Genomic DNA, 13,599 nt, shown 5'->3' with positions numbered 1-13,599 from the left:
GTCTCTGACATGTCAAGCAGTGTTGGAGAAATTCTGATTTGTAACATGTAATTGCTTTATTGAGTTTTTTAATCAGTTTAAATCATCAGGTCTGTTTGTATTGGAGTGGAGGAAGCTTCTGCGGATACTTCAACCTGCTGCACAACACTGAAGGAATTCTGACTTGGAGAAGTTTCAGCTGGTGGCAAACTGCAGTCCTCACCACTAGATGCCACTAGAGTCCCCTAAATCTTACACAACATTCCTTTAATGTAAAACGGACCATTAAGGCAAAATCTGTAAGGTCAAGACTATGACATTTCTGTTCTTTTTGTATGATTTCATATTTTCTGGATTGTAACGGGCACATGTGTCTCTGTTTTCTGCAGTTTAAGTGAAGGAAATGTAGTAAAAAGGCACGGAAAGTCAACATGTAACATTAGAGTCTGAGGTTGTACTCTTAAGGTGTAAAAACTCAAACTGTGTTTCTGCTGTTACTGTTTAATACCAAGAGGATGGCAAAGGAATTGTACAAATGCTGCTAAATATATCTAGATTTTTGGAAACATCCACCTTAAATAATTTAGTAGGAGTATATAGGCCCTGCAAAGTCTTATTTCCATCATACAAGCAACATTGTAAATGATTAATCTACCATGACTGCCTTTGTCTGAGAGCAGATAGAAGTTTTAAATCTAGTGAAGTGCTCTTTGAAGGTTTTTGTTTGATCAGCACAGCAGATGATAAGACAAGAGCAAAACTCTCATCAAGCAACTCAAAATGACATGTAACAAAAAGCACGAGCCAAAGGTCAATGCTCAATCAATGAGAGAAACACTAAGATGAATAAGACAAAAGGAAAATGGATGATGATAAAACATAAAACATCAACTTACATGGGATTCCCAAATCACTGTTTTCTTTGGGCTCAGTGGACTTCTGAAACAATGAACCTTGGGATGAGAAAAGAAGGGGATGGTGGAATGGATGGAGGAAGGGAGAGGAACACAAACAATCAAAATCAAACAAAGAGGTCAAATAAAATGGGAAAAACAGGGCAGGACATGGACACAAAAACTCCTCGACATGCCAAAGCTTGTTTCTTTCTTTGTGTCGTTCTTGCTTTTCTACTCATCTATATTAAGTTAAGTTGTCTTAGTCTAGGAATCAATATTGAAAGGTCTGAAAACAAAACAAACAAAATAAAGCTAATTAAATCACCTCATAGGACAAAAAAAGTATATAATTTGAGAAACCCTACTGTCTGTAAGACGGTTACTGCTGTGTCATGCTGAGTGGTCCACTTAGTGAGACAGAGGGTCTATGACACAGACGAACTGCTGATGTACTAATGTATAATTGAAGTGCTGGTGTATAATTGATAAAGGCAACATGGTGCGCTTAAAAGCTTCTCGCCAGACCTGCTGGACGTACAAGTCACACCGATCATCACCAAAGGGCAAGAAAAGCTGATGAGGTTAAGTGGGGTGATGTGCAAATACAGTAAAAACATACAGTGAGACTGTCTCCCTCCAAAATACGACCACATGGGTCTTTGAACAAGCAGCTTTTTACAACCTATATTTACGTTTGTTAGGCTGCAACCTCTGGGTGCCATAGAAATTATGACAGGAGCAAAGGAAGAAGTCAGGAGATGTAGTATAAAGAGGAACTGACACAAACAAAGGACTTTGATACAGGAGGCTGCTGTTAGTGTCCCGTGTGAAACCAAAACTCAGCATTGAGATACAGTATTTTAACTATGCAAAAGAGTAGTAGTTAACTTATGTGCAGAGGTTACATAACAAACATTTACATTAATATGATTTTGATTCAAACCTTTTTTTTCTAAACCTAATCAAGTGGTTTTGTGGCCTAAACCAGTAGTTATAATATTAATACTGCTGCTTGCACAATGATAACCATGTGTTTAAAACTGCGACTGTTAACAGTAATTTATGACCTATTCTTGTCATTTAGGTAAGAGGATGTGTTTATTTCCTGCCACTGGTGGGGGCGACACATTCTCACCACTCACTTGTCAAATACCAGCACTACTCATCAAGCTATTTGGCTCTGGAACTCCTCCTGCATCACTTTTGGATGCTCAGGGATGGCTTCTAAATTTGTGCTTGTTACATGTCTTTTCAAAATAAACCTCTCTTTTTTTTTCAGGAATGTACAGTTTCTAAGACAAGACACCTTGCTTTTAGGCTACAAAAGTATGTGGTTAGGGTTAGAAAAAAACACCATGGTTTGGCTTAAAATAAGTTTGTTTTTTACTAACGTTACACAATGTCACGTAACATACATCACATAGATAAGACATCCGCCTTGTATGCCACACATATTAGCACACTACACTGTCATTAAAATACCTTGATAGACATCTGGTTTCACATGGGAAACACCCATCCCATCCACCTCTCCTCCCGCCCATCCCATAGAGACCTTCTTACTCTTCATACTACAGCAGTTACTCAGCGCTTCAAAAAATGATGCTGTCCAGTGCACTTTAAGTGGGATTTATACTTGTGCGTCAGCTCTATGCAGAGCCTACGCACATGGCTTATGCTGTTGTGAGCATTTATACTTGTGCAGTGGTGTGTCTGTGTCGCTCTGCAGTTACACCTACAAAACACTAGTCTGCAGCGGGTTTTCTGTGAAGTGATGTAAAGTTTAGTTGATTCAAAACACACATTAAACATGGCTTAATAGAGACAACTTCAAACACAAGTGAACAAATCAGCTTCACTATAACTCGCAGCATTCACAGACACAGCACTTGTCTTTTGCTGGACACATTTTCCCCACAAATACAACATGCTAATGTTGTCAGCACAAGCCTATACAATTTTACATTGTAAAAATTAGCCTAGTGGCTAGTGGACTTTTCCCCCACTCATATAAAGTCAGGGACAACAGCAATATTTAACAAAGGTAATATTACAAAATTCAGCTCCATTACAACTCACAAGGTTCACTGACAAAACAACTGTCTTATACTAAACATGTTTTCCAAACAAATACAACATGCTAACATTGTTTTCACAAGCCTATGGCATTTTACACTGCATAAATTAGCCTAGCCACAAGCGGAGATTTCCTCTACTCATATGTAGCTAGGATAAATCACAAGGTTTAGATCCCCGCAGGATAAATCAAACACCAGATGTAAAATGTTATTTTTCAGAGGCTTTACTATCCTCACAATTTCTTATTTCTTATTTATGGAATTAAAGTAAATAAAAAGGACACTGTAGGTATTGCTTCGATTCAGCACAATAGTATAAATCCCACATTATACCACCATTAAAGCGTGCATCAGTGTCAAGCGTCAGTATTTGACGAGTTGGGAATGAGACCAGGTTTGTGGGGGCACTAAAACAGGAAACGCTCCTGTGGGTCGTATTAGAGGGTAGAAACAAGCAACCTATGGGATCATATGGGTTGAAGGACTTGTTTCACAGCTTTTCTTTATGCAGGTAGGCTTGGAAGTTAGCGCAATCTGGTTAGTCATACTGTTCAAAGTGTTTTGGGCATTACTTAGCATGCTCCAGCACTGTATTATCAGATTTCTTATTCTTGTATCAAATGACTGAGTAACTGACTATGTTTACATGCATCTAAGAAAGGTCATGTTCCAATTATAATACAGTTGTTTAAACAAATATTAAAAACAAAATGACTGGAAAATGAAGCGTAATTGATTTAGTAAGAGCCAACAGAAGCAATACGAAAGAAAAAGATGTCACAGATGAGGACAAAACATTTAAGAAAAGAAGCAGAAAATGGCTAACAAGCAGCATAAGAAACAATACGACTTGGCGATTAGAATTCACAATGAGAAGAAACACAAGTGGAAAGAATGGAGCTTCAATGGAGAGATGGCTTGTTTGATGCTCTGCAGTACCTGCTGACACTGCTGATCGCTTTGTATAATACAACACAAACACGATTCAATGTTCTCTCCAAACACTAAAGTTACATAACAGCCAGTATCTCTAGTGATTACTTGTGGTTTTAGAGACCACACAGCAGATTTTATTTGCTCTGGAGGTACAGCTATGTGGCGCTCACACACACACACACACACACACACACGAGTAGGTAGTGAGTGAAATGTCATGCTCTCGAGGATGACACAGTGGAGCTCTGACTGAATCTGCTCCAAGAATTCTGATCGATGTGTCAGAAAAATGTCAACAGGCCAAAAGATATAAAACAACACAAACAACTCTTAAAAAAAAATACGTGAAAGACTTCCAACTTCTGTCACAAGAAGACACAAACACACACACACACACACACAAACACACACACACACAGACATATATACAGACTCACACCGATAAACACATAACCACAAAAGGAGAGGAGGCACTCCACGCGGGGCAGAAGTGAGGTCAAATGGATTTCTACCTCTCAGGATTTAACAGGACAACTTTAGAAAAAGGGCAGCAAGAGATGGCGGAGGAGATGAATAGAGAGGCGGGAGGTGTTGGTGGAGAGAGAACAAGAAAAAGAGAGAGGGAAAACGAGCGAGAGTAGAGTGAAGTACTTTCTGAGCACAAAGTCAATTACAGAGCACTATCTAAAACATTAACGCCCCCTCTACATTGACATTATCAGTTCATTCACAAACCTGAAACCCTTAAAGTTACTACTTATAGATAAAGCAGAAAACCACTGTTGTACTTTTTTCCATTAAATTGAGTCTGAAGACGTTGTGCTAAAAACCCGAGAGACATATCCAGCATAAACAAATACAAATTGTAGCTTATATCTAAAGCTGTGCCAACAGCACTTCATTTCAAGCAAAATGTGCTTTCTACAATAAATATTTTTTTGTGTTTTACTTAGGGGTGTAATGATACGTTGATCAAGATCGATACATCGATTCAAAGATCAATGATCCAATATTATCGATACAAAGTGAAAACTTCTCAAGTTCCTCTACCCCTAAGTGTGGTTGATTTGGGCAGGTGTGAACACAGCAATCGCACCAAAACAACAGGACCGAGACCTTCTTGAAAACGGTGGTAGAACTCTGGTGTGGTTCGCTTGTGGTGAGAACGTGTTCCGACCTCGTTCCGAACCAACTGCAGTAACATGACACATTGTTTGGGTTAAACATGAGCATGCTACAGTCCTGGAGTTGTCCCTCCATTGTGACATTAGAAAGTGTCACATTTATCTTGCAAGTGTACTCTTCTTTAACGGTTTGTTTACTTCCTGGATTTTTCCTGCATGGAAATTCTGACCAATCAAGAGCAGCTTTCTCGCACAAGGCATTTGATCTGGTCTGCTTGTAAATGCTGCCATGAGAACACAAACCAACTCTAGGCAATTATGCAACTTTGTAACAAAATTTGTCGCTGATTCGGACCAAAGCAAATGAACTCCAAGTCTGAAAGCACTCTAAAATACGCCTTTATTTTGAAATTCCCATGGCATGTCTATTTCACCAAGAACAACTCCTTCAACATCCAAACAGTGCAAGCAGCGGAGCACCAGGCAACCAATGGTAGGCAGTCAAGAAAAAGACTGAGGATATCAACTAATACTGTCTCATATCAATCAAAAGCCCCTGAATTTAATTGAATTGAAACTGGATCATGGCAGACTAAGTGATCTGAGCAAATATATTGTGTCATTGTCCAAAGAGTCAAAATTGCATCATGTTAAAACCTGTGACTTACACCTCTAGTTTTACTGAAGCAAAACACCTTAAAATTGTTAGTGTAACGGCCCAGTTGGTTACAAGCAATGGATCATTTTCTGTCTGTGTAAAGATCACATTTTAAAAAGATCCATCATCCATAAACCAAATGGAAGAACGGAGCAAGAATCACTTCAAGCCTTGCAAATATACGCTAGCTATAAAATGCTGTGCACGCAGAAACCCCCTCTAACAACCATGCACACACACACACACATGCACACAAACACACACACGCACACACTGTTCATAGATTCCTGTAAATGCTACAGGAAACAGCTGAAACATTAGTGCTGACATAAAACCACGTCTGTGGAGTCATTTTAAAGACAGAAAATCAATCAGGGGAAATGAGCCTAAATCTATACCTCTCTAGGTTTTATCCCAGATTCTGTGGCCATACCTCACAGGCCTCAGGGAAGCCTTCTGATGGAGCAGAGACACAGTATATAATACACTGCGTAAGGAGTGGGCAGGGCTCCGCATGTACAGTAAAGCTTTTTGAGGGATTATATAATATTATTCCATTGCTCATGACTTAGATCATTTATTAAATCATCACTACTATCCACTCCCATCGAGCTGCAGAGAGAAGTCCCTCACACAAGAAACAGCTCACTTGGCTGAAAGCTTTGTGTTCACTGACAAAGTGAACAGAATTCCTGACTGCTTGTGACTTACTCAACCTTGATTTGAACAGGAATGCCTCATTGAGTTTGCCAAAGCCATAAGAGGCAGCAATATAATGGAGTTATAGACAGATAACTGGGGCTGTATCTGTATCACCTCAAAATACCGTCATCACAGCTTTTTTATTTGAGCCGATATGATGACTAAATAAAAAATGAATAAATAAACACTCTACTTTGGCTCTGATGCTGTTCTATTGTGTTTCTCAAAGTCAAGGATCCTTTGTTCTTGCCAAACCCAGCTGCCCTGTACAAACATCAAGCAAGTACATCGTCACACGAGTCCTCCCAAGGAAGGGGAGGCAAAGCAAGAGTCCTTCCTGGCATCCAGTGAACATGCATTGGAACGTTCACTCTCAGCTGACTGAGGGGGTTTTAGGCTACTATGATAATTTTGGCACATTCTAATGTCGTTACAATTTGAACAAGTGTAGCAGTATTTTCAAAGTCACTAGTCTTATAGGGAGAATATATTTCCAGATTATACTTGAAAAAACAAACATGTACGCTAAATAAAACTTAGCACTTAGTGTTCTATTCTTGCTGTAAATTATTAATTTAAAAACTTTTAACTTAATCATAGTATTTTAAAAATCTCATTAATTGTCAGTGGACACATTTAAAAGTGTAAATTATGAGGTTTCTGTCAGTGTTTGTTATGCTTTTATGATTAAAAACTCCTGGAGACATTAATGAATCCAAATAAAAGACATATTTATCCAAGTCCTGAAGAGCTTCTGCCTTCACTTCCAGCAAATTGTGCGCAAAGAACTGTGGGTACTTTATACCTGCTGAGGATACACACATACATCCTTGAAAATTCTCTGAATGACGGTAGAATTCGAAGGATCCTTGACATTGGTACAGTCCTTTGTTGACGTAGCCTCCTTGAAATTCAGCCATTGTCTGCAGTCACCTCTCTGTAGCCTCGCTCAATGCCCCACCCACAACGCTATCTGACTGGTTACGTGTCAGGAGTAATAGCCTATCAACAGGCTGCCATGCCACACGTAAGACAGCAGATATTACTGAGGTTGTAATAAACAATCTCAATCTCTTCTCTTACACTGAAGTTGCAAAAACAGACCTGTGTTTCTGCTGGTCTCGTCCTGCTGTTAGGAATAGGAGTTACTGGATGTAATTTCAGTTATACAAAAACTGTATGGTATGTGAAGAGATTAGGGCTAGGCGATATGGAATAAATCAAATATCACAATGTTTTTGACTAAATATAGTGATACTGATATTGTGGCAATATTGTCGGGTAGACTATTAATAATAAGTAAATATTTACTCAATGAGATTTCTGATAAACAATTAAAAGTCATGCAGATATAATGACATATATATAGAGCCAAATAATAGAACAGCTAGGACAGTCTGGCAAGATCAGAAAATTGCATAATTTTACTGTAAATACTTGCAGTATTAGAATATTTAAAATCTAGGGTGGTATCTATCTATCTATAATGGCTCTTTTATCAAATTCAGAACAAGTCCTTGGATCAAAGGGACATAACTATTCACACTTTTTGCCTGAATGTCATTTTGTCTCTCTTGAAAATCAGATTTCAGTCTCAAGAGACAATCCAGATAAAATGAAGGTCAAAATTCAATTTACATAAATATGGTGGTGGCAACCCAAAAGTGTCTATCAATAAGACTATGGGAGTCCTCCAACCAAAGTAGGGTCACAGACAACCATACACTTCTACGAAGCATTTTAGGCAGAAGAAATACATACTTTTTTACTTTGTCAGGTCAACTCTGAAAAATGTTCCTCACAGTTTTCCTTTGTTATAAAACTTCTCAAGATGAACACAGAGATGATCAGAGTCTAAAAGAGAATTCTTACCACTGAGGAAAAGTACCTCTATGGCTGGCATGTTGTGTGAAAAGAAAGACAATGAGGATTGATGGCATAATTACAAGCATGAGTGTGTATGTGGGCTTCTTTCAAAAATGACTATTTTTCTGTTTTTACCTGTCCTCTCTTCTCTTCACTCTGACAGGCCTCTCCCGCTCTCCCTTCACGTCAGATGCTTGTCTGCCAATTACTCTGAGCACAGGGAGTAACAAGCACTATTCCTACAAGTCAACAAATATAATTGCCTCCACCTTGGAAAAACTGCTGCTGCTATATTTGTGCCATTATGACTCAGCCCACATTTTCCATGCGGTTTTGAAATTTACCACACTGTTTTTTTTACTGGTGTCAGAAGTCACTAAATTGTGTGTGTGTGTGTGTGTGTGTGTGTGTGTGTGTGTGTGTGTGTGTGGGAGGGGGTGGTGGTGACTGTTCCACATCATTATCTATCATTACTTTCCTTATAAAACAGGTGTTTTTGACTTGAGTAATGGACAAGAAAGTGGGGAAACTAAGGTTAATCATGATGACATTCAAAAACCCTTCTATAAATCACCCATAATGTGCACAAAAGAATGAAAGTGCACGTGTAAGGCAGAGCGAGAGCAAATCACTATAAAAAGGAGAAAGGGGAGCAGGTAGGCTCCTGGAGATAAAACCAGAGAGACTGAGAGGAAAAGGCAAGAGAGATGGCAATAAGGATAGGAGACTTAATGTAAAGAGTAGCAGTGGTTGCCGGAGGACTAGAAAGTGAGATGAGACGACTGATGAAGAGGAGGATAGGTGGGAATAAGAACATAAAGGAGGAAGTGAGAAATGAGAAGGATGGGAACAAGAAGAGGAAAACTGCAAAACTTTACTGCAACGCTAGTTGATACATACAGAAGCTAGATTAGAAATGAAAAAGAAGATGACGCAATAACATTTACAATATCCAAGAGTGTCAACGGTATGTCTCCAAGGTATAAAATCTCAGCACAACCATGCTGACAAGCCTGCAGAAGCCCACTGACTCCATTGGTTTAGTTGGGCACTAATGCCACTGACTTCATCTAATGAAGCTCAGCCTAAGTTCAATCAGGAAGACCTTCTTTATGCTATATCCATTCACAACTCTCTCTCTGTCCCATCAGCTGACTATCGGTGTTCCCTCTCCCAGTTAGCCAGTCAAACTTTGCCACAATCTCCTTCAGCCATTTATGTCTCTGCTCCTGTCAGCTGTCATTTTAGGCAGAATTGTCGCGCCCTCCACCACCTCATTTACCTCCAGTCACCTTATCTAGGGCCCAGGAAAAGCTCATCAAAAGCCCACTCCTCTTCACATCCACATCCTCAGCTCCCTCTTCATCTTTTCTCATCACAGCCATTACCATCACCAGCATCTAGACTCCATAGGAGGGATCCCTAATCTACTACGTCTTTACCACCCTCCTGGAATACATGATATCACGATGGGGTCTAATTATCAAAGACTTTTCACATTTCTCATTAATTTGTCATTCTCATTTCTCATTCTCTTCTGATTGAAATACAGCTGCAACACATTGTCACGCCAACTCGTCAAATAATGACACTTGACCAGTGGTCCTAAACATCAGATGCTGACATACCCAGGCACCCTTTAGCGGCGGTATGAGAGGCACTGGGTGGCGTGTCAATTTACACTCATTACATGCATTGTGTCTTTTAAAATAAACTTTTGATCTCACAGGAAATGTATAGTTTGTGCTTGTTAGATGCATACAGTCTCTTTAAATAAAAAAATAAATAAATGTAGGTAAAAATCATCAGTTTGGGGTTTACTTCCTTAGATTTAGGCAACAACAGTACTTGGTTAGGTTTAGAAATAAACATGGTTTGGCTTACAATAAGTACCTCTGTTACTAGTGTTATGTAACATCATGTATGTGTCATGTTAACATCACGTCACATGTCACTTGCTTATTATGTATGCAAGTGACGTAGCACCCCATGTAGTTGATTTTTGGTATCACACTGTAGCGACTACTATCAGTGACAAAAGCTGCTGTAACTGTGACTCATTCAAAGGAGTCCATGCTGAAGTCCAACGATGCTTTTTATGATGATTTATTGAACAAACAACTGAAATAACTAAATTACATAATGTGATTACGTTATGTGATTACATGATTGCGATTACGGTCGACAGAAAATATCAGAGCACCCTCACCCGCCACACCATTGAATGAACCGGTAAAATAATGTGAAACAACACCCAAGCCTGTGCCAATTACCACCGGAAGTGAAAGTGACCAAAAGACCGTGTGCAGCCTAAACAAATAACAAACAATAAGGTTTAAATACACATTCTGGCTCCTACATACATGGTACACAAACAGTAGGCACCTGAATGAAAGTCCGCAGCTTGTTAGACCAATTGTCCTCCCCTACCACCACGTTTTCTGGCCATTCTCACTTTACACTAAGGCTGTTGCTCTGCGCATTAAAAAAATGTTGCCTCTTGTTGTACCTCATACCACTGCTAAAGGGTGCCTTGGTGCAGTAGTATCTGATGTGGAGGGCCACTGACCAAGCATCTGTATGTGACGAGCTGGGAGTGAGACCGTGTTATCTAATAGGGTTGTCAATAAATAGACTGATGTTCAAACAAAGATGTGAAGTTTTTAAATTCAAGACTGGTTTTCTAACATCTTCAGGAACAATATCTGCCAGTAAATTACAGATATTTTTAAGAGTTTTAAGATATCAGCTAACCAAAAGCTAACATTACGATAACACTTTTAAGGGTTAATTTATTACTCGTGCATCTATTATGGATTTCTCAATATAGATCAGTGTTGTAAATCAATCCATTTAACTGGCATGCATATTACACTTCACTCACTCCTCTCCTTTGGCTAAAAGCCTGACCATGCATCAACACCACAATGGTGCTGCTTAATCCGCGGTCAATTCACATTCAAGTCAATTCCCATCTGAAGCAGAGACCTATTCATATATTGCATATTGTGTACTAATTGGCATTCTCATCTTTCATTGCTATGTATGATATATGACACATCTTCAATACATTTAGAAGAGGTCTGTCAATGCTTCAGCTCTGGATGATTCATTAAGTCCACTCACTTTGCATACAGAGTCCGTCAGTACAGTTCTGAGACTGGAGCACCAGCCCCTCGCAGTCCTTTCCTCCGTTTTTAGGTGCTGGGTTGTTGCAATCCCTCCTCCTCCACTGGGTACACTCCGTCCCACAGGCTGACCACTTACTCCACTCTGTCCACACACCGTCCACTAGAGGGAAAGGATGGGGAGAGGAGCCAGGAGAATGAGAAACACAAAAAAACGACAAGGGAGAAATAGAGAAAGCACAAAGAATGTCCTCAATTCTGCCTCAACCCCCAAAGTGTAATATATATATATAGGGCGGTGAAGCACAAAAAAAGAACAGAGGTGGAATGCAGCAGATGCTGAGCGTAGGACAGAACAGGTAGAAACTTGAGGCCACAGAATAAAATAGCACAGAGGAGAAAAGGATACAGAACAGAACAACACAGTAGGGTAAAGTGAGGAATAAAATTGGACTAGAACAGACTTACCGGTGCACAGTGTGGTGCAGAGAAGTTTCTGTATGGCCTGTCCATCACAAGGCAGTCCTCCGTTGAGAGGGGCGGGGTTAGTGCAGCTGCGGGTTCGTTTCTGGAAGCCACGTCCACAACGACTGTTACACACTGACCACTCTGTCCAGGTCGACCAACCACCATTCACTGTGGTGACATAGATCAGTAAATCAGTACATTAATACATGCATTGATCAGCCATTTCAAGTAGTAGCATTTTGTTTCTCTTTAACTGAAAGTATTCACATCCTTTTGCTGAAAGAACCGTTGTTGACTTCAACTTTTAAATTATTGTCCAGACACAAAAATATAAACAACGCACCAGAAAATAAATAAATAAATAAATAAAGTTGGCATTGTATATTTCTGCAAACCATGGACACGTTACATGGGCATGCTGGGTACTGGATACTCCGGCTTCCTCCCACAGTCCAAAGACATGCAGGTTAGGTTAACTGGTGACTCTAAATGGTCCGTAGGTGTGAATGCGAGCATGAATGGCTGTCTGTCTCTATGTGTCAGCCCTGTGATAGTCTGGCGACCTGTCCAGGGTGTACGCCGCCTCTTGCCCCATGTCAGCTGGGATAGGCTACAGCCCCTCACCCCGCGACCCCTGACAGGATAAGCAGTTATGGAAAATGAATGACTGAATGGCCTCGAACAGTTGTCTGCAGCTTGGTAGGCATCTTGCCTCCACCTCCAGATGACAAATTCAGCTCAAAAACGACTTTACTTTAGACATTGATGATACATATCTGGAATGTGAAATGTGCAAATGTAACATCTGTGGTTGCAGACACGTACAATGCCAACATTATCTTCAGGCAACTGTGCTGAAACATCCCTTGCACAGCACAATCATCAATGACCTTACACATCCTCTGACTACTTTGAACTAATGCCATTAGAAACGTGTTGTAGGTTGCTCATGATGTCAATGAAACAGGAAGTCTGGTTTTATTCCAGAGGCCATTTGACTTACAGAAGAAATCAGTATAGATAAATACAACTGTACTTTGTGCCTTCATGGTGTTGGATATTGTTTGCCATCTGTGTCTTGGCCACAGTCATCAACCAGTGTGTATTTCAAGTCTTTCCACCACTGTCATATTTTTATTTTAAGATGTTTGTTTTTAGTTCTGAATGCATTGTTCATGTGCATTAATGCTTACCAAGCTTGCTTCAAACTGCCCCTTGAGGAACAAATAAAGGATTTCAAATATAATTGGACAACAAGATGTACTAACACAAAAGCCCCAAGTTTTGTGATGTTTATACAAACGAGGTCTGTCATGAAGCAATTAAAAGGCACAGAGTGCATTAAAACCCCAATGTGCTGTTTGATTTAATTGAACTATTTGTCTCAATGGACTCGAGTATGTGTTTTACAGATGCCAGGAGGCTGGGTTGTTGAAGTTTAGTGTGAACAGCTGGATTTTCCTGCACGCCAAAACCACACACACACGCACACACCCAAACCACACACACACACACACACACACAAGCACACACACACACACACACACACACACACACACACTCTCGTGCAACTGTTCGATTTCCCTGCTGCTACTGTAGCACAATGTCTCACGCAGCTGTATAACCCACACATAGTAAAACACACATCAACTGTCACACTGCACATTGCTTACAGGTCCAGTGTGCAGATCTGGATATATGGGAGAAATGAAATATAAGTAAGTTTTCGTTAGTGAACAATCACCTAAAAAATGTAAGTCATTG

General features: G+C 39.9%; 1 protein-coding gene across 2 annotated transcripts in view; it reads right to left on the bottom strand.

Annotated features, from left to right (window-relative positions):
- Positions 1–13,599, bottom strand: part of unc5ca (unc-5 netrin receptor Ca) — a 286,639-nt gene that overhangs the window by 52,477 nt on the left and 220,563 nt on the right. Inside the window, exons 6-8 of one of the 2 annotated variants that reach the window (XM_049579110.1) lie at positions 11,836–12,003; positions 11,366–11,530; positions 876–932 (exon numbers count right to left, since the gene is read on the bottom strand). In XM_049579110.1, the coding sequence (XP_049435067.1) occupies positions 876–932; positions 11,366–11,530; positions 11,836–12,003 (390 nt within the window). The remainder of the gene's footprint in view (positions 1–875; positions 933–11,365; positions 11,531–11,835; positions 12,004–13,599) is intronic. The other variant, XM_049579112.1, reaches the window with a different exon arrangement.

Source organism: Epinephelus fuscoguttatus, linkage group LG6, assembly GCF_011397635.1.
Source record: "Epinephelus fuscoguttatus linkage group LG6, E.fuscoguttatus.final_Chr_v1".
Classification (NCBI taxonomy): Eukaryota; Metazoa; Chordata; class Actinopteri; order Perciformes; family Serranidae; genus Epinephelus; species Epinephelus fuscoguttatus.
Note: the sequence above shows the minus strand (reverse complement) of the source record. Positions and strands in the feature narration are given on the sequence as shown.